The 21,681-nt window shown below is 40.6% G+C and overlaps 1 protein-coding gene across 1 annotated transcript in view; it reads right to left on the bottom strand.

The window, feature by feature from the left end:
- The window catches only part of ADGRB3 (adhesion G protein-coupled receptor B3), a 1,672,438-nt gene that overhangs the window by 1,158,108 nt on the left and 492,649 nt on the right, over positions 1-21,681 (bottom strand). Inside the window, exon 2 of the mRNA XM_030199002.1 lies at positions 8,238-8,348. Within this exon, the coding sequence (XP_030054862.1) occupies positions 8,238-8,348 (111 nt within the window). The remainder of the gene's footprint in view (positions 1-8,237; positions 8,349-21,681) is intronic.

The following is a 21,681-nucleotide window of genomic DNA, read 5'->3' as shown; positions in this document are numbered from 1 at the left end:
CTCAATTAAATTGTACACGGCCAAATTTGCGCCCATAATTTTGAGTGCCATTTATAGAATTTGGGGGATAATATTTTGTATTAAAATAAAGTAAAATAAACTGAAGCTATTAAACATGGCAGGGCGTGATTCTTAGTTTGATTTAGGAACTGATTTACTAATTTTTTTCCTCCCTTTTAAACAGAAGATGTTAACACAAACCATGGCATTCAAATTAATACATATATTGAATGCTGCTATATATATATATATATAATCAGTGGCGCTGAATACATGTATTGGCTGCTAACTGCTGCAGTCATTATCTGTCTAGGGGCTTCTTTTACAAAGCTGCGCTAGCGGTTCCCATGCGGCAAATGAGAGGAAGCCCATAGGAATTGAATGGACTTCCTCTCATTTGCCTCACTGAGAATCGCTAGCGCAGCTTTGTAAAAGAGGCCCTAAGTAAGGCCTACTTATCAATCCTCATTACTCCATTTTAATATTAATGAGATATGTTGCATGCATTTGTTCTGCAGCTTATTAATGATTTACTTGAATTGGCTTTTATTTTTTTGTGGTACCCCAGCAGGCCTAAGCTAAATTATATAAACAATCCAAACAGAGGTTGAATATTGCAACTATATGGATAATTTTTAGTAACTGCCCTTACTCTACCCTCTCTCCACCCATTACCTTTTAAGGTAGAGCCAAGGCACTTGGATATATTTTCAACCTGATACTATCTATATAGCTTTTCAATATCTATAGAGAGCAGTGTGATACATTTACAAGTTGCCAGTAAACTATAACTCCATTTGAAAATAGACCTCAAAATGTTAAAAAGAGAACCCTAAGAAAGGCATTCACAAGCTCACACTCATTCCTTACACAACTCCAAATAAAATATACAAATTGCAACTTAGGGTTTGTGGCTAAACTGGTCGTGGCTTTATTTTCATAACTTCAAAAAATTCCATATAAACTTTAATTTATATCAGCCATCCCCAATCTGTTCATATCAATTATATATCAGATATAAGCTTCCCCTCCCCACTTGGTTACGCACTAGGTGGTCACGCACTAACCGGTGAATATCAAAAATTCCCCAATGCATAACCTACGGCATACTCACTGTACAGATCTGTCCCACCCCACACCCACACTGCTTCCCTGACTTTTCCTGCTCCCCAACATTTCTTAATCAGGATGGCTGACTACTCTGCTGCGACAATAATCCTACAAAAAAGACAAAGCCAACCCACTAAAATTCTCAACCCACAAAGTCACCTATAAAATTACCGATCAACCCAGCGAATCACATACTAGAGAGGGATGGTGGGAGGGTTGACTGCAACTCACTCCCAAATTTCCGCACACACAAAATGTTCTTAGACTGCCAAAATTCCTCCCCTGCTTAGAAAAACCTACCTCCTGGTGAGTGGCTCAACTGGTTAATCCAATTAGCCAGCCAATTACTCCCTGTACCCTACCATTATTTAAATTATTTTTTTTCTTCCTTTTCGCTCATATCCATCTTTAACACTCCTTCTCCCCAAGCTTCATCCAAGCTTGTTACCTTTCTACTTTAACCCTAAACGTAACTCCCGACTGCCACAAAGCCTTTGTGATGGCAACCTGTCCTAATTCCAGGGTGTTCTTCCTTAGTATATCTGGCCCTTTAATTGTTCTATTTTTTTTTTTTTTTTTGGTATGCTGCTCAAAGACTTTAAACTTATAGACTAGTCCTTTGAGGACAGTTTCTTCATGAGCACAACAGTAAAAAAAAAAAAAAAAAGCGTATTGTACTACTGTTGTTGGTTGAGTCTATCTTGTGAAGTTCAAATTGTGAAAAGGCAACCACACAAAGGGAACAATAAAAATAATTCAGTGCTAACCACTCAGGGATGCCCTACTCATTAGCCACTAGTAAAACAAGGAAAATAAAATAAATAATTGGGATCCTACTTTAGCAGATTTTTAAAATGAAAAGTAGCCTGATACATATTGGATGATTCTACAGGAAATGTTCTTGTTTTCAATTTGGGTGAAATTACTTTAAGTGTTGTTCCCTACTAACTTGCAGGCAAGCATGTTCTATGGGGGGGTTTGGACTCTTCCATTGTCAAAATGTTAGGGGGTCTGAGGTAATGCAAAAGTCCTGACTCACTAGGCAGTCTTGTTTCATGGAGAAGAGTGCTATTTTGTGTGCATGTGTGTTTTTTTTCCCTTGGGTAATTCTGAGTCATAAACATATTTATGAGAAAATTCTTTCTGCTGCCATCCACTCTCCTCTCTTGAACTTTCCCTGCCCTTTCTGCTTGGATCAGGGAGAGGTAAATAAAGCTTCTTGTATCTTCTGACTGAATATGTAATCTATGTTATCCTGAATATAAAAAGTAACTGAAAAATGTATTTTCTTCCATTCTGCTTAAATCAGTTTAATTGTATTAGGCTTTGGCAGGGTTTTTGACTAGGGAATAAATTGGGAAACTCAGGAATTAGTAGAGTTTAGCAGAGCAATTAGCTGCACATCTGTGGTGTGGAGCAGCAATGAAAATGAGAATCAAGTTCCCTCCATTTTATTGTAACTTTGGGCACCCAATGTAACATCAGATTAACCTAAACTTGTGATGCAAAGTTCCACATTAGGAATCACCACCAAGGAAAAGGATCTATGGCTCCCTTTTACTAAGGCACACTCACTTTTTTAGTGTGCCCTAAAATTGTAGGTGCACTAAACGTTAGCGATGCCCAGTGGCGTAGCTACGTGGGGCCACGGGGGCATGGGCCCCCACAGATCACACCCTGGCCCCCTCTACATTTGACCCCCCACCGTCCGCCCCTCGCCCTGCCACCGCATCAGGTACCTTGTTTGCTGGCGGGGGTCCTCAATCCCCGCCAGCCGAAGAGTCTTCTTCAGTGCCGGTCAACTCCGGCGCTTTCGTTGTGGGATCATCTGTTTGTGACGCCTTACGTCCTGCACCGTGCATGTAGCCCCGTGCAGGACGTGAGGCATCACAAACAGATGATCCCACAACGAAGGCGCCGGAGTCGACCGGTGCTGAAGAAGACTCTTCAGCTGGCGGGGATTGGAGATCCCCGCTAGCAAACAAGGTACCTGATGTGGTGGCGGGGCAGGGTGGGGTTCGGGTGGCAGCGGGGGGTCCAAAGTGGTGGGGGGGTCCAAAGTAGTGGGGGGGTCGGCGGTGGGGAGAGGTGGCTAAACAGTGCCCCCAACTCGGGCTCTGGCCCCCTCTCCTGCCAAGGTCTGGCTACACCCCTGGAGACGCCTATAGGAATGTATTGGCATCTCTAACGTTTAGCGTACCTACAATTTTAGCGGCGCTAAAAACGTGAGCGCGCCTTAGTAAAAGGGGGCCTAGGTGTCATTGATGATACGTTAAAACAGCAGTTCACAAACTGGGGGGCCTTTTTATTAAGCCGCATAGCTGCCTAAGCGCGCCTAACGTGTGCCAAATTGGAGTTACCGCCCGGTTACCGTGTGGACTTTGCAGTAATTCCAATTTTGGCACATATCCGCTACTCACGTCTGAAAAATATTTTTTTTATTTTCTGACGTGCGTAGACCATTACCGTCCGGTTACTGCATGAGACCTCACTGCTAGGTCAATGGCTTGTGGTAAGGTCTCAGATCCAAAATGGACGTGCAGCAATTTTCATTTTGTCGCATGTCCATTTTCAGCAAAAATTTAAAAAAGGCATTTTTTTGTAGGTGTGCTAAAAAATGCGTTCGCCCAAACCATGCATCTACATTACCGCAGGCCATTTTTCAGCACACCTTAGTAAAAGGACCCCTGTGTGCTGTGGCATCCCAGGGCACCGCAGCGAACTCACAGGGGTGCCGAGGCATATTTTCTGCAGCCCCCTCCTGCCACCACCCAAGCTGCTGCTGCTACTTCTCTAGATGAGCAGCAGCAGCAGCAGCAAAACAAGCTTGTCTGTGGTGTTCCTCTTAAACGTACCCCTTCCTCACCTTAATAGGGAGCTAACCTTCTTGTTCCAGGTTGCAGGGTGGTTTGTTATGCTGTGGCTCCAGCTCTCAGTAGCAGTATAACCAGGGTGCACAGTTTAGGAACTGCTACATTAGACTGCTACTAAGAACTGGAGCCACAGCAAAACAAACCACCCTGCAATCCGGAACACGAAGGTTAGTTCCCTATTAAGGTGAGTGGGGGACACTTTTAAGCTTGCTTTGTTGCTGCTGCTGCTGCTGCTCCTGCTGCTGGTCTAGGGAAGCAGCAGCGGGAGGGGTGTGGAGAGGGTATAGAGGAGGCAGAAACTGTATTGTGAGGGGGAAACAGGGGATATAGGCTGGATGGAAGAGGGGAGAGAAAGAGGACTGAAGATTAGTGGAAGGGGAGAGGGGACAGAGGCTGGACAGGGGGGTGGGAGAGAAGGTGGGCAGAAGTTGTATGGAAGGAGGGAGAGAATGTGGGAAGAAGCTGGATGGAAGGGGGAGAGGTGGGCAGAAGCTGGATGGAAGAGGGAGAGAAGGTGGGCAGAAGCTGGATGGAAGGCAGAGGAAAGGTAAAAAGAAGCTGGGTTGAAGGGGAGAGAAGGTGGACAGAAGCTGGATGAAAGGAGAAGTGAAGTTGGACAGAAGCTGGATGGAGGAGACAGAGAAGGTGGGCAGAAGCTGGATGGAAAGTAGGACTTGGTACCATCGGCAGCGACAGCAGCAACGGTGACAGAGAGGAAATGTGTAGCCTAGGGGCGATGTGACCTCAGAAAGTTTGGGAACCATTGCATTAAAACCCTTTCTTTAGTGTGCAGCAGTGGCTAAAAAAGCAAAGAGAATGTTAGGGATTATTAGGAAAGAAATGGAAAACAAAAATGAGAATGTTATAATGCCTATGTATCACTCCATGGTGTGAATGCATTTCAAATATTATTTGCAATTATGGTCAGCGTATCTCAAAAAAGATATACTGGAATTAGAAAAGGTACAGAGAAGGGCAGCGAGAAAGATAAAGGGGGTAAGGGATAACTTCCCTATGAGGAAAGGCAAAAGTGGCTAGGGCCCTTCAGCTTTGAGAGGAGACAGCTGAGATGAGATATGATAGAGGTGTATAAAATACTGAGTGGAGTCGAATGGGTAGATGTAAATCACTTGTTTACTCTTTCCAAAATTACTAGGACTAAGGGGCATGCGATGAAGCTACTAAGTAGTAAATTTAAAACAAACCCGAGAAAATGTTTCTTCACTCAACATGTAATTAAATTCTGGAATTCATTGCCAGAGAATGTGGCCAAAGCAGTTAGCTTAGCAGGGTTTTAAAAAGAATTGGATCACTTCATAAAAGAAAAGTCCATAAGCCTGGACTATGGAAAATACACTGCTTATTTCTAGGATAAGTAACATGAAATCTGTTTTACTTGTTCTGGGATCTTGCTGGGTACATGACCTGGATTGACCATTGTTGGAAACAGGATAGTAGGCTTGATGGACCTTTGGTCTACTCCAGTGTGGCAACATTTATGTTCTTAAGCTCTAACATAGGGTATATATAGGCCATCATTGTTGGGATTTCTTGTTCACCCAACCAGAGTAAAACCAGCTTCCCTTGTGTGCAGAGTTTTAGTTTGTTTGAGCTAAATTTGTCCCCTTTATGATGTGATTTGACACCATATATGTTAAATAGAAAGGAAGAAATCTATCCACTATACCTGGGGTGGGCAACCATGGACTTTGAGTGCCACAACTTAGTCGGGTTTTTAAGACTTCCACAATGAATATGCATGAGATTGATTTGAAAACAATTGAAGCAATAGCTTTCTCATGCATATGCCTTGTAGCGCTATAAAAATGTTAAATAGTAGTAGTAGTAGTAGTATTGTGGAAATCTTGAAAACCTGATTGTGTCATGGCTCTCGAGGACTGAGATTGCCTACCCCTGCACTATAAGCTCAATCACTATCTTTTTTCGATATGAAATACAGTTTACTGTATGCTCTGATCAAGAAGTTTGTTTCATCTGATGCAACTATAGCCAGAAAATATTGCTGGCTTACCTACTACTGGGTCTGGCATTTATGAGTTAGGAGCATTCCTGGCCTAGCTGCAGGTAGGGTCTGTTACATTTGTCCAATGATGTAATGACAATGATATGGAAATCATGAGAGCAATTCTTTAACATTATTTAGGTGCCTCAAGGGTGTGTATTAGGAGTCTATTCTATAAATGAAAGCAAGCACCTACTTTCTTTTATAATAACAGGGTATGTGGTTAGGCTCAACCAGTTATGCCAGCCATGGAGCTGGTATAATTACGTACCTAAATGCCAGAGATGCAAGTTTAACTCATAGGGCCCTGTTTACTAAGCTGCGCTATAGGTGCACAAAATTTTAAGTGTGCACTAAAACGTAGCATGCACTAACGTAGAGACACCCATTATATTCCTGTGGATGTCTCTAGCATTAGCGCACGCTAAAAAGTTTGTGTGCCTACAGCGTGGCTTAGTAATCAGGGCCCATAGTATTCTATGTCATGCACATAAATGTGAGTCCTTCCCATGCTCCACCTAGACTCTGTACTCCTACCTGTCAAATGTGCGCAATTCAAGACACACAAGGGGTATTTTACTAACGCTTAGCTCGAGTTATCTGCAGCAGGGCCCATTTTATTTCTTTGGGATCTGCTGCAGATAACTCGAGCTAGGCTTTAGTAAAAGACCCCCCAACAGTATAATCCAATTATAAACTGGATTTTGATAGAATATGATTTGTGTGTTAATCAGACTGCCATTTTGATCTGTGAGATTTTCTCTGACAGTTTTTGATGATGACAGGTGTGTGACTAGAACAGGCTGCCAGCAAATGTATCAATTTCCCTTCTCCATGACAACTGGTGCTATGGAGAAAGGGGAGGAGCTTTCTGATGAAGGCCAATATCAGTGAATGTTTTCCCTACTCCTTGGAGGGAGGGGGGTTCTGTGGAAACTTTCAGCGAGGGCAGAACACAGATGAGAGAGGTGTGAGAGATTTTAAGAGTTGAATTCACATAGGTTTTGTTTCAGTTTTCTGAGGGAAAGAAAGGGAAACCCTACCAACCAGGTCCGTTTTTCTTCAGGTAGAGGCATGTATATATAGGTGACTAACAGAGATGATCCCAGGGGCTCCTGTCAGGTTTCCCCCAAACCCAGAGGGGGCATTACACATGTATTTATAGAATAGCTCTTTAGTAATTTTTTTTTGGCATTTACATGTGTATGTGTACACGTGCATGTATATGACAGTATTCTAATAATTTGCATGTGCGTTTGACACATGTGAGTGCTTTATTTATAGAATTGTCCCTCATTTGAGCAGAAAACAATCTACACCAACAGGAGAATGGATACAAAAAAGCTAAAGTAGAAATAGGTTCCATGGTGAACAGAGAAATTCAGAGCAAACTGAAATTTCCTCTTTGAGCTTCAGGAGGTAAAGCTAAGCTACCATTTTGTGCTTAACGTATATTTCTAAGTGACTCAAATAGTGTGTTAGTATGTTGTTAAAGCGAAAACAATATAAATGACTCTGATGCAGACATCTTTCCCAGACCTGTGATTCAACATCTCTTCACTGCTTTCATTTCTCTCTGCAATACTTTTCACATCCAAACAATATCTACTTATTACTTTGTAGGCATCAAACACTAGAATCAGAGAATGTAAATTTATTTATTTATTTATTTATTTTTGCAATAGTTAAATTTAATTAATTAATGTAGCTAGTTATGTGTTAAAATTGCCCAGTATCTCTAATTATACAATACATGCAATATGAATGTATTCTTGAAGAAAAACAGTAATGAGAAATGATCAAAGGCATATAGTAAACTCATTTATATGAGAAATACTAATGGGTTTCCTTAACATTGCTGAATAGAAACAAAATCAATATTCTTTGCAAAAAAAATTGATTTATTCCAATTTAACCATCCATAATAAGTATGTTTTCAAGATATGCTGTGCTTTTCTGAATTAATGTCATTGTTAAAGAAACCCATGTCCACACTACAGTCAATGCCTCATTATCCACGGTCACAATGCATGTTTATGTGTTCTAACCAGTTCTCAGCTACTGTATTTATGGACTTTAACTGGTGGGGGGAAAAAAAGAAATGGTTGAAAAAAAGTAAATAAAAATATCAGCTTAGAAAAACTGACAGATATGCAGAGGATTATGGAGGCATGCAGTGGTTTTGCTAGAATTAATAACAGCAAGTAGAAAAAATGTAACTAATGTATTACCAGTTTGTGCCATAAATTTAGCAGCATCACCTTGCTCCTGAGGGACCCTTTTCTCATGAACAGATCGTGGTCGCTGACTTTTAACTGTATGATCTCCCATCATTCCAAATTCTAAAGACAGAATAAAGGTTTATGAAAGCTTGTGCGTAGACATTTCTCAAACGTTACATTACTCTCTCATGCAATATGTCCCTAAATAGACCTGGAGCTTAATGGTAAAATGTATACAATTTTTTAAAAATTTGCTATTTTTTTACTACACTTAAGACCGATGTCAGTAGAACATTAAACAAATAGATTCTCTCAGGAACAATGTTATTATGCTCAATGTTTTTTTTTTAAGAAACTACTAATAGTAGCATACGTTTTTAATGTTAATTTCAGTGCAGTGTAAATAATATTTGGAGACATACTCTCAGAGTATTAGTATCCCTGATTTTCTAAAGGATAATTTTATAGCATTTTGAGGACTTTAACTGTGTTACCAATATGTGCTACTGCTTACTGTACGGGCTAACACGCTTAACGTGTTATTTTAATACAGGACCATTTCTAATCAATGGAACCTAGTTAATAACACACATTAAGCATGTTAATGCATGTTAGTAAATCTAGCAGTAAATCATACTGTCTAAATTCATATAGGAAAAGAGTGGCAGTCAACTGGCATTTATTTTCCAAATAATAAATCTAATGGCCTATATTCTGCAAAATCCCAAGGAAGGCAAAAAGAAAAACAAATGAGATGACTATGGGGCATAGTTATCAACATAGGCTACTAATAAGATGTGTTATTGTACTACTAACTCGTGTTAATTTAGCAGAGGTTCAATTTTATGCAGTAAGTCTAAGGGGACCTTTTACTAAGCTGTGGTACAAAGTGGCCTTAGAGTGCACATAGGCAGGTTTTTCCTGTGCACTAAGGCCATTTTTACTGCAGCCAGAAAATGGCCGATTTCCTATTTTTTCAATTAATGGCCATTAGCCCATAGCCATTCAAAAGAATTACTACGTGAGCACTTACCGACACCTATTTAGTAGGCAGTAAAGGCTCATGCGGTAATCCTGTATGAACCAGTTAGGGATGAATTCTATGAATTGCACCTAAAAACTTGGTGCTGAAAAAATGCTTAAGCGCTATTCTCTAAGCTGTACCTAAAGTTAGGCAAGGTCTGTAGAATAGAGCTTAAGTCCAGGGGGTCACACACAAATTTAGGCATGTCCATTTGCAACAAAGAAAATGTGCTCCAAATGCCCCACCTAAATTTATGCACAGTACCTTCTTATTCTATAATCGTGCGCGTAACCATGCCCACAGTCCGCCCCGAACCACCCATGACCAGTCCATTTCCATGCCCCCTTTATCAGGAAATACATAAAATTTATGCATAGATCATGTGCCTAAATGTACATGCATATATCTTAATTGATACCAATTTGCACAAATAATTGATAGTTAAAAAGCCAATTATTGGCACTAATTGGCTCATTATTCAATTAAATTGTGAGTGCAAATTGGGTGTGCACTCAAATTTGGGAGGGGGGCACAATTGTTGGCAACTTTTATTGAATTAGGGGGTTAGTGCACGGTAATGCTGATGCACTAAGGGGCTCTTTTACTAAAGCATGCTAAGCCCACCATGGGCTGGAGCCCAGCAGTAGTTCCCACCTCCAGCATGTGCCATTTCCAGTGCAACTGGAATTTTTCTGATTTTTCTAGTGCTGGAACTTAACTGGCGGTAATCAGGCAGTGCTGCATGCTGCCCGTTTCTGCTGGGTTAGTTCGGGAGTCCTTTCCACCATCTCATGGCAGTAAGGATTCTCCACTGAAATGGCCGTGTGGTCAGTGGTTCACTAACCACACAGCTATTTTTTTTTTTCAAAAAATGGACAGCCTTTTATCCGCTGCTGTAAAAGGGGGTCTCAGTGTGCATCAAAAACATGCACTGACGCTAGCACAGGCCCCCTTTTACTGCAGCTTAGTAGAAGGCCCCTAACTGATTAGCAAAGGAACATCTACTCTCTGTCTCCTGACATACCCCTCCAACAAAAATTTAAAAAGTATTTTTTTTTAATGCGTTTAGCGCACGCCAATTTGAAACATTCTGCAGGATGCCTGAACAAGTCACACAGTAAACCATTTTAAGGTGTGGTAAGGATGCGCTAACACTTACCGCAGCTTATTAAAAGTATCCCTTAGTTTTTAATAAGTGGGGTTAACAGTAAAATAACATATCTTAAAGGTAGCCCACATTGATAACTCTTCCGCCATCCCATAACTTCTGCACTGGCTTCATTCGCTTTTTTTCTAGCACAGAACAATGTTAATGGGCTAAATATCTAAGACATTTGTGGCCATCTCTGGGAAAACATGACTAATGTCCCAGATCCATTCTGAACTCAGTACTCCATTTCTCAAAAATTACTAAGCAGTCACATGTTTGAACTTCTGTAACTTTTTAAATGTTTTTCTTCATATGGGATAGGATTTGGACTGTTGTATTACAAATTGTTTGATTTAATAGAATTAATTAAAACCACATTATTATAATTTTTGTTTCTGCTGACTTTAGACATGTTTTCTCAGAGATGGTCGCATTTATGTAGGTGATGAATTTGGCAGAAAAGAGACTATTATTTTTATAACATACAGCAAAAATAAGGCCTTACCCAGTAGAGAGATTTTCCATAGACATAGCATGGGAAAGAGTTCTTACAGAACAAAATGTATGCTCTGATGATTACAGGGGCCTGAGTTGGTCATGCTTATAATAGGCATTATGAGGGCAATTCTATAAGTGGGCACCTCCATTTAGGTGCCTTAATGCCGCATAGGGAGATCCTATTCTGAAACGGCATCTCTGTACCCATTTTAGAATACTAGCTTAACCCAGCATTGATGTGCGCTAAATGTACGAAACTGCAGTTACAGAGAAACAGAGCGGGGTTCACACTCTCCACAGCAATCGGACACAACAAAAATGGGGTGGAGAGGGACCAATGTCAAGAGATCAGTCACCACATGCAAGGGTCCAAATAAAAGTTTTTTTTGGAGCATCTTACCCTTGCGTGTGGCGACTGATCTCTTGACATTGGGCCCTCTCCACCCCATTTTTGTTGTGTTCGAAACTGCAGTTACACCAGCCATAGATCTGACAATCCTGCAGTCATGTAAATGCAGAAGGGACATACAGTGGCTCCCAAACCTGGTTCTTTAGGCACCCCAGCCAGTCAGGTTTTCAGGATATCCACAATGAATATTCATGAGAGAGATTTGCATGCACTGCCTCCACTGCACGCAAACCTCTCTCTTGAATATTCATTATGGATATCCTGAAAACCTGACTGGCTGGGGTGCCTGCAGGACCCGGTTTGAGAACCACAACTTGTTTAGTTTTGATTTTGACCTACCTGAACTCGCTGTGGCTCTTCTCTCTCCCTCTACAGGTCTGATTACCTGCCTTCTCTGTGTTCCTGATTTACCATGTCCCTTGCTTCCTAATCGTTATAATTACTTGCCCGTTGTTCCTGGTTCCCCATGTCCCTGCTCCCTCCCAATCAAGCCATTCATTCTGTGTCCCTGGTTCTTATATCCCTGCTGCCTCGTGTTTAAGGTCTGATTACCTTCCTGTTTTGTGTTTCTAGGTCACCCACCCCTGCTGCATATTGCTCATGACTCGATTACCTACCTGTTTGGTTCCTAGTTCTCATATCTCTGATGCCTTCCAATCAAGATCCAACTGCCTGTCCTTTCTATGTTGCTGGTTTCCCAGGTTCTTGCTTCCTCCCAATCATGGTCCGGCTAGCTGTCCAGTCTATGTTCCTGGTTCCCCATGTCCCTGCTCCCTCCCAATCAAGCCATTCATTCTGTGTCCCTGGTTCTTATATCCCTGTTGCCTCCCGATCACAGATATGTCACTTCCAGATCACTGCATTAACCAGGCATCCCTAAGGGCACTTGCACTGTGCATCCATGTGTCGAAGGTACGCAAACAAGACCTTGCTTCTGTTCTCTCTATGTGCACACATATTTTCCAGCACACTAATGCCACTCTTATATGGCTCCTATAATTCTTTTTGAAACAGTAATTCCCAGTGTTTGTGGATGCTGCTTTGACTCTTCTCAACATTTAAGTAAGACATTAGTCGCTTTTAGATACCTTTATGAACTGACACATTCCTCGACAAATCCTTACTTTGATATGTATCATCTTCACTCAAAGTTGGCCTACTGAACTCATGTTCTACATGTCACAAGGGATCCTTAATCTGCAATCTCATCTTTACCCATGCCCTCCAAATACTCTGTATTATAGAAAATTGGTTTTGGCCTGGTGACACAGCCTCTTTCACCCTCAAACATTTCCTTCTGCTGTCTCCCTGCTCATCATGGTGGTGGAGTTGCCTTCTTATGCCATTAGGATCTCCCTGGGCTTACAGAACCTTAGCTTTCTCTGATATGTGAGTTTTAAATTTTGAATAGCCAACATCTTTTTTTTTAGGTACTGATTTATCATTTGCCCCCACCTTCGCATTCTCTTTCCTCCATGGTGGCTAATTGATCACTGGCCTGTTCCCCTCTTATTGTCCTGGGTGACTTTAATCTACCCCCTTGCTCAACTTCTCAGGATTTCATTTATTTTTGCTGTTCTGTGGGCCACATGCAAAAAGACACATCCCCTACTCACAATAAAGGTAATTCATTAGATCTCATCTTTTCTTGCTCATCCACATCTCTTCAACCATCTGCTATTTTCAAGTTTCCTGTGTCTTCTTCTGAGCGCCCGGTACTTACATTCTCCCTCCCTGTAAGTCTTCCTTTTGTCACCCCAATCTCATATCAACTTTCTTCTCGGCCCCTTTCCAAATCAGCCCTGATGATTTGGCACAACCGATTTCTACCATTTCAAACTCCCCTGCCTTCTCCCTGGGTTCTAATCTGTCCTCATTTAAGTCCTCATTCTCAGATATTCTAGACAAGTCTGCACCTATTCCCTGACAAACTACCCATCAGTGGAGACAAGCTCTTTGATTTCACCTAGAGTTGCAGCTTCTAAAGTGGAAAGTTTGCTGAGCTGAGTGACTGGGGGGAAAAAAGTGTTCTCCTTCAACTCTTGATTCCTTTTGTGTAATCTACTGTAATCATTTTTATTTCTCTAAGATAATAGTAGATGAGGTTAACAAACTTTACAAACTGTTCTCCATCCTGAACTCAATAGCTCTCTCTATCATTAATACTTCTAATTGGTGTCTACCACCTTGGTCCCTGTTCACTTAGCAATGGCTTGGTGAATCAAAGTGGGATCCTTATGTACAGCTTTATATTTGCCCTCAACTAGTCCTCATCACCTGCCAGCCCTGTAATGACAGGCCCTGCTTCTCCTCTCACCTCTTCTCTGGCAACTGGTTCCACAGATGATAAACTGCCTTGCAGCAACATGTGTGATCTGGTGGTATATCAAACCATTTAAAATAAATAAATACCTGACATCATTTTGTATGTTGGGAATGTGGCATCCTCACCAATGCCTTCTCATATAAACACCCCATTGCATTTAAGCTCTTTGCCACTTACACAAGTCCTTAGGGGACACTTTTACCGCAGTAAAAGGGGCACTGCTCTAGCGGTGACGGACATTTTTGCTGTGCACCAGGGCCCCTTTTACTGCAGTGGGTAAAAAAAGCCAAAAAAAGAAATGACCTTAAGGTAGGTTTGCACTTGCTGCATGGCCATTTTGGGTGGGAACACTTACCATCACCCAATGAAGTGGCAGTAAGAGCTCCCGCACTAATCCGGTGGTAACTAGGCAGCGCGCGATGGTGCCCGATTACCGCAAGGTAACCCCTTGCAGAAATATTTTTAAAATGTTTCCACTAGTACTGGAAATTATGCACACTGGAGGTGGAACAACCCCAGAACCTGCATTGGGCCAGTGGTATTTCCAGGTTGCCATGTGCAACCCTTTAGTAAAAGGGCCCCTTACAGAATAGTGCTTAGATACTTTGCTGTCCCTTAAGGCTAGTGTCATCAAAAAAATGGAGCCACAAAAAATCCGTGCAGACTGCTATTCCATAAATGGTGCTCTGAGTTGCACGCCATTTATAGTATAGCGCTTAGGGCCAATTTCCACACTAAACTTTGGGCACAAGGCTGTGCACTAACTGAAACCTGTTGCAACTCCTGACATGTAATTTAGGTGCAGATTCCTGGTATTCAGTGAACTCCCCAGACTTGTTCATGCCCCTCCCATGGTCACACCCCCCCTTTTGAGTTGTGCGCTATGATTTGCTTGTGGATATTTATAGAATAGTGCATAGCAAGGTGCAAATTAACACCAATAATTGATTGTTAGCGCCCAATTGTCTCATTAGCCAATTTAGTTGTGCATGCATCTCAGGATAGCATGTAATTTTGTACATGGAAATGTGTACGCCAGTTATAGAATCTGGAGGTCAGCAAGTAAGTGCTTGAAAGTGACAGTATTCTGTACATTTCCATGAACAAGTGTCATGTAAATATAGGCACCTTGTTATAGAATTGCCCTTCACATATCTGGGAACAGTGAGAATCAGTGTCTATGGAAAAAATCCTTAGTAGATTGACCCTACATACATGTTACTAAGTAGGGCATTTTGAAGACAAATGTCCCCTACATCATAAATCCATCACGAGTACATGATCCTCACATCAGCTATCAATCAGAACAAAATAATGTTCATTATTAAATATACATGTTTTATTGTAAAAACAGTTGAAGTGTATCATTAAATACTTTCATTTGAAAAAGTAATTGTTTTGCATGAAAACACAGAGACTAAATATGACCACATGTACTAAACATAATGCATGATTGAATTATATATTCCTTGTTAGAACAGTTATTGCATCTTTATTTTAATTCAAAGCATTATTTAGCTCTCCCTACATATTTGTAACTACATTTTTTCTTTAATTTATAAATCTACAACTTTTCTAATTTAGATCTCCTTATTTATATATCTTCTTACTGGAAGCAAATAATATTGGAAGGTTCACAGCTAAAACAATCTGAAATCCCTGTTTCTTTAGACTTCGCACAATAAACAATAGTTTTAACAATCTGTGGGTAGAGTAACTCAAGTTGAGAACATTGCTGATTACCTATTTGTAAGGCAAATATTTTAAATACTATCTTTTGTTTAAAAAATTAATCTTTGAGAGAGGTTCTAACATTAATGAACATATCCGAGCCTATTTACTAAGCTACATTAGTTGCTAATACAGCATTTAACACAGCACTTTCGCAGTTAACACATGGTAATTGCCTTACTGACAGCTTACATGGAACAGGTTGAACAATGGATAAATAATAGGCAGGAAATGTCCCTTAAAAGCACATCAGCATAAGAATTACCATACATTGTAATGCAAAGGTCCATCTAGCCCAGCATCCTGTTTCCCCACAGAGGCCAAGCCAGGTTACAAATATCTAGCAAGTAATAAATAGAAATAAATCAAAACAGAGAAAAGAAAATAAGATGATACCTTTTTTACTGAACTAACACATTTTTTGATTAGCTTTTGAAGGTAACCCTTCTTCTTCAGATCAGAAATGACATGCAAATATTTTTTATTTCCAATCTGAAGAAGGTTTACCTTCAAAAGCTATGGAGGTAGTGCATGCAAATCTATCTCATGCATATTCATTATGGATATCCTAAAAACCTGCATGCCTTCTGTGTGTCTCAAGGACTGGATTGAGAACCCCTGATACAGAAGTAGGGCCCTAATCTCTGAGAAATCCTGAAGACTAGAAGGGACATAACTCAAACCTTTATATGTGACTGATGATTCTCCAGTACCCCAGGGTTCTATCTCTGCTGACTTGTAATAGCATATTAACATTTTTTTTAAGAGGCCGTGATAGGATTGTAAGAATTACCTAAAAATGGTCAATGCTTTGACAGCATACTAGCAATGTTCTGCCTTACCATTCTGTGAAGCAGAACAAAAACTGATTCAGTGAGCGAGAGAGAGAGAAGGTATTTTTCTAATGTTTTCGCTTATTCTAACCCTGCAGGCTAGCAGATCATTGTACTGTATTGCTTGCAGGTGTTTGGTTTAGTCTGTAAAGAACAAGTTTTGTATACGTGTCTTGCTATTGTTTCTTACCTAGCATTTTCTATAAAAACAGTCCAAATACATTTTCCGAGTGTAGTTCAATGAAACAGTGTGGTGCATGAATGTTTGTTAGCAGTTTGGGATTCTTGCCTGTTGTTCAAGCTGATAGTATTCACTGAGTATATGCTTTGAGTTTCTTTTGCTCTTTTCTGTAGGGGATCAACATCAGAAAAGTGACTTCACATGTCTAAAAAAAAGGATAATGAAGCTTATGCATATTTTAATAAGGCTGATAATACATTCCACAACTCTGAGCCAGCTCGGCCCCAAATGCCTCATTAAACATTCATTAACAGCCTACTCACTGTTATGTGGCCTCCCAAAGACAGATTTTTGAAATTCAGAATAGTATTTTAAATATTCACCCAACCCTCCTGAGTAGCTACTTGCTATGGCATTTGTTCTGGCTTGAAATTGACTGTAGAGATTTTATGGGCCACGGGTAACACAAGATGCTCTGCTCTGGATGGCCCCTGATGACTGGTTTATGAAGAAATTTTATCATTGTCTGAGAAAGTCATTTGGATGTCCCCAGAACAGAAGATATGTGCAGGAACATGAGCTCTGTAAAAGCTCTGTTGAACAACCAATCATCTGGCTGCTTAGGGACGCTTGAGATCAAAAACGATTGTGACTCAGATTTTACTGACTTTTAAGCCTGTTAAAATAGGATTAGACTTGCTGTTTAAAAGAACTCATAGTCAGAAAAGTGTAAACAAAAATGATCTACGAATGAAAAGAAGAAAACAAAGAGGAGCATTATTAAACAGAAGATACACCTCAGTGACCAGATGCCCACCTAATTGGGGCTGTGGCTGTCCAAGCATCTCCCTGATACCATGTGTCAACTAAGATAGTGGAGAGGAGAAAGTGAGGAGGGGACAATGGTAACAGATGGATATTGGGATACCCATGCACTCCTGTGGTATTTATGGAGCTAGCACCTATGAATGAATGTCTATGTAGAAAAGATCATAAAACATAGACAGAAGAAATGTAAAATCATGTTGTTCAGTTTTGTATTATTGCAGAATATGAACATGGCAGACTGTACAAGGTTAAAAATTGGAAAAGCAATGATGAAACTGCCCATGCAATCACAAGGACATTTTCCAGGGGAACTTCCATATAGAGGTATATCTTTGAAAATGTGACAAGTGTGCACAATATGGATGTAATTTTATAGATTTTTTTTCATGCATAAAATGCTGATTTACATGTATAAAAGCCTCTGATAAAATTAGGTCATGCCTAAAAGTATGCGTCTACTTGATGTGTACTTGTACAGTAGGCATGTTGAGAGGTGGAGTTTGCGTGGACTGTGGGCAGAGTTGCGTTTCTATTAAATATGTGCAATCATTGGACTTTGTGGCTGCTCTCAAGTAGGTATAATATCCATGCCTTCAATCTAGGCACTATTTTTGCAGAATTTGTGCATGTATTTTATAAAGATACGTGGAGGGGCATTTTCGATATGACATCTAAGTCCAACTTTTGATGTTTTACTAAAAACGTCCAAAATTCAAGTGGGGAATATAGCCATTTTCAAAACAGAAATAGTCTATGTTTTTTTTTAATGGCTATTTGCTAGATGTTTTTGTGCTCTGTGCATTATCTTTTTGGTCCATTTTTGAAAAAAAATGTCCAAGTGAAAAGTGCACAAAATCAAGCAATTGGGAGGTAGGAGGAGCCAGCATTCTTAGTAGACTGGCCACACAGACATCCCAGGAAAGCAATGGGACACCATAGAGGGCACTGCACTGGACTTGAAATAAATGCGCCCAGGTACACATCTCACTGCTGCTCCCTTATCTTGTCTGCTGAGCCCCTCAAAACCACCCAAAACCCACTACCCCCAACTGTACACCACTACAATAACCCTTATGGGTGAAGGGGGCACCTATATGTGGGTGAAGTGGGTTTCTGGTGAGTTATAGAGGGCTTACAGTTTCCACCATAAGTGTAATAGGTAGGGGGAGGTATGAGCCTGGGTCCACCTGTCTACAGTACACTGCACCCACTACTAGACTACTCCAGGCACCTGCACACTGCTCTAATGGACCTGAATATAACATCTAAGGCTGGCATAGAGACTGGTAGGTTTTTAATTACATTTTTTGGGGCAGGAGGGGTTTAGTGATCACTGGAGGAATAAGGGGAGGTCATCCCTGATTCCCTGAAGTGGTCGTTTGGTCATTTAGGTCACTTCAAAACGTCCAACTTATAGCCCTGGATGTGTTAGCAACACCCAGATCCCACTCTTAACATGCCCCTGACATGCCCCCTTGTGATTTGAATGCACTTCTATGGACTTCATAGAAAATGTCTAAAAATTGGTTTTGAAAATACCAATTTGGACGTTATTGTGAGAAAAATGACTAAATGCAGATTTCTGCCACTTTTTGAACATTTTTCTCTTTTGAAAATGTGCCCTGTAGGTATCTGGGGGGCATATTTACTAAGCTGCATTAAGTATCTAGCATGGGTTTTACAGAGTGTTAAACATTAGTGGAAACCTGCATTAATGGCTAACACATATTAAACCAGCCAGTGAGGTAAAAACCCTGCACTAGCTGCTTAACACTAGAAGGGGTGTAGATTAGGCATGACAGGGTGGAGCGGAGGAGTGGCCATCAAGAACAGCTAACACATCGGGCATGACTGTCCATAGCACTGCTGCAAATATGCTACCACAAGAGGACGATAATGCTACTGCCTGTGCCTGCTCCTCTTTTTGTATCCCCCATCAGCCTCCTGACAAGCATGATGCCACCACTCAAGTACTTTGAACATTATATTTTCATCTCCTGATCCTCCCTGACATCAAGATCCCTCTTACCCAAGACCCTCCTCCTCTCCCCTGAACAAAGAAGACCCCCAACTGCAATCATGATGCCCTTATCCACACAGGCCCACTAACGAGAAACCATCAACCTGATCCCTACCTGATTCTCCCCCCCCCCCCCATCACTGTGGAGCCCCCTGATAACCCCTGAGACCTACTCCGGTACTATCAGTTGGGGTTATCCTTCCATATAAGGAGAAAATCTTATTGGGAGGGGAATGATTGGCTTGGGGTCATCTTTGTTCAAAGGGATTGGGAGGGAGTGTCTGAAATTATGAATCAAGTTGGGGATGGTCATTTTTGTTGGTGGATGTGAGTGGATGTTTGGAGGGGATTGGTTGGGGGGACTTCATTATTGGGGGGCAGCTATGTGCCACCTTGGCAGAGTGTTTCAGCTTGCTGGCATGGAGTTATATACAGTGCCTGATAGAACTCCCACGCTATCTGGTGCTGCATGTAATACAGCGCTTGTGTGGTAAATGTGGGGCAGATGGCAGGGCATGCCCCCTGCATTTTCCACACAGGCTTTGCACTTACTGAACCTTAGGTTTTGAAGTTAAGGTGAGTAAGTGCAAAACCTTACAACACTTCAGTAAACATACCCCATGTGTCTTTATAAAATAGACAAAAATTGAGCCTGCAAATAGGTGGGGAAAATGTGGGATACAAATGTAACAAATAAATAAATAAACAAACTATGTGGCTAATTTACCTAGGTATTCTGCAATAAAATTACCCTCCACGTATACAAAAGTACCCAGGTATGTTGTATCTGCATCAAGGTAGCAGTTACAAAATATATCTGTGGAAGCATGTATGGAGCTTCTAAGGTGAAACCTACATGTGTGATTTGTACCTTCCCAGCCATTTCTTTTCTACTTCTGTGATGGACCAATGTGTGAACTTTTCAAAAGTTTATTTTTCTGGTGCTAAATGCCTATTTACCCAGAAAAATCCCTTCCCTTTGAATATTACCCCTGTCTGTGGTTTGTTTGTTTTTTGGGTGGGCGTAATTTTGTAATAAAGTGTTTATATCAAATTTCCAAAAAGGTTCATATTTTAAGCTTATTTTATAAAAGCAAACCAAAAGAGGCTGCCGCAATAGCACCACACAATAATTCCAATAGTAAATGCAACCTATTTCATCAATGAAAAAATAACATTTTAATATATTTATATTATATATTGTTACTTATTAATATAAACGGTAGCATGCTTTAGGGACTGTGGATTTACACCATTGAATGTCTTCCCTAGCTAATGGCATATTGTTTCTTCAGAGTTTGTTCATTTCTAAAGATTTTAACTGATGTAGACTTTAGCTATAATTGGGGGTTTCATATATTTGGTTTATTTTTTGTATGCCCATTAGAGTATTTGTATCTTGTATTGAACATGTGATGTACTATTCAATAGAAATATATTAACAATGTTTTAGATCAATTTTCGTGTGTTGACATCATTCTACTTGCTATTTTTAAAAGTAGTGTAATAGTTAAAGTAGTAAGCTGAGATCCAGAGAAGACCAGTTCAAATCCCACTAATGCTGCTTGTGATCTTGAGCAGGTAATTTAACTCTCCATTGCCTCAAGTATAAACCTAGGGGCCCTTTTATTAAGCTTGTGATAAGCACTAATGTGTGCTTATCACAGCTTAAAATGGTGTACTGAGGGGTGTGTTGAGGCGTCTTGTGATTATTTTGACATCTGCATGCTACCAACTCGCTAAAAAATAAAGGACCCTGTTGACTAAGCTGCGCTATAGGTGCACTAACATTTTTAGTGTGCACTAAACATTAGCACGCACTAACCCTAGAGACATCCATAGGAATATATAGGTTTCTCTAGCATTTAGCACGCACTAATTTTATCATGTGCTAAAAGTAAGTACATAAGTACATAAGTAATGCCACACTAGGAAAAGACCAAGGGTCCATCGAGCCCAGCATCCTGTCCACGACAGCGGCCAATCCAGGCCAAGGGCACCTGGCAAGCTTCCCAAATGTACAAACATTTATACATGTTATTCCTGGAATTGTGGTTTTTTCCCCAAGTCCATTTAGTAGTGGTTTATGGACTTGTCTTTTAGGAAACTGTCTAACCCCTTTTTAAACTGTGCCAAGCTAACCGCCTTCACCACGTTCTCCGGCAACGCATTCCAGAGTTTAATTACGCATTGTCTATTGAATTTTCATATCTCTATATGGATGTGCATATATGTTTTTATTGGCATTATTTATATGTTATATGTTTTGATTTATAGTGTATTTATTGACCCCTGATGCAGACGCTTTTTAGCGTCGAAACAAGGCCTGTGTCGGGTCGTTATCTCTGATATAATAAAGACTGTTGGACTCACGTCTCCAGTGGTGAATCGTCTATTAGTCTCTACTTTTGCCTTCTGCATTGGGTGAAGACAAATTTCTCTAATTTGTTTTA

Source organism: Microcaecilia unicolor, chromosome 3 (assembly GCF_901765095.1).
Source record: "Microcaecilia unicolor chromosome 3, aMicUni1.1, whole genome shotgun sequence".
NCBI lineage: Eukaryota > Metazoa > Chordata > Amphibia > Gymnophiona > Siphonopidae > Microcaecilia > Microcaecilia unicolor.
Note: the sequence above shows the minus strand (reverse complement) of the source record. Positions and strands in the feature narration are given on the sequence as shown.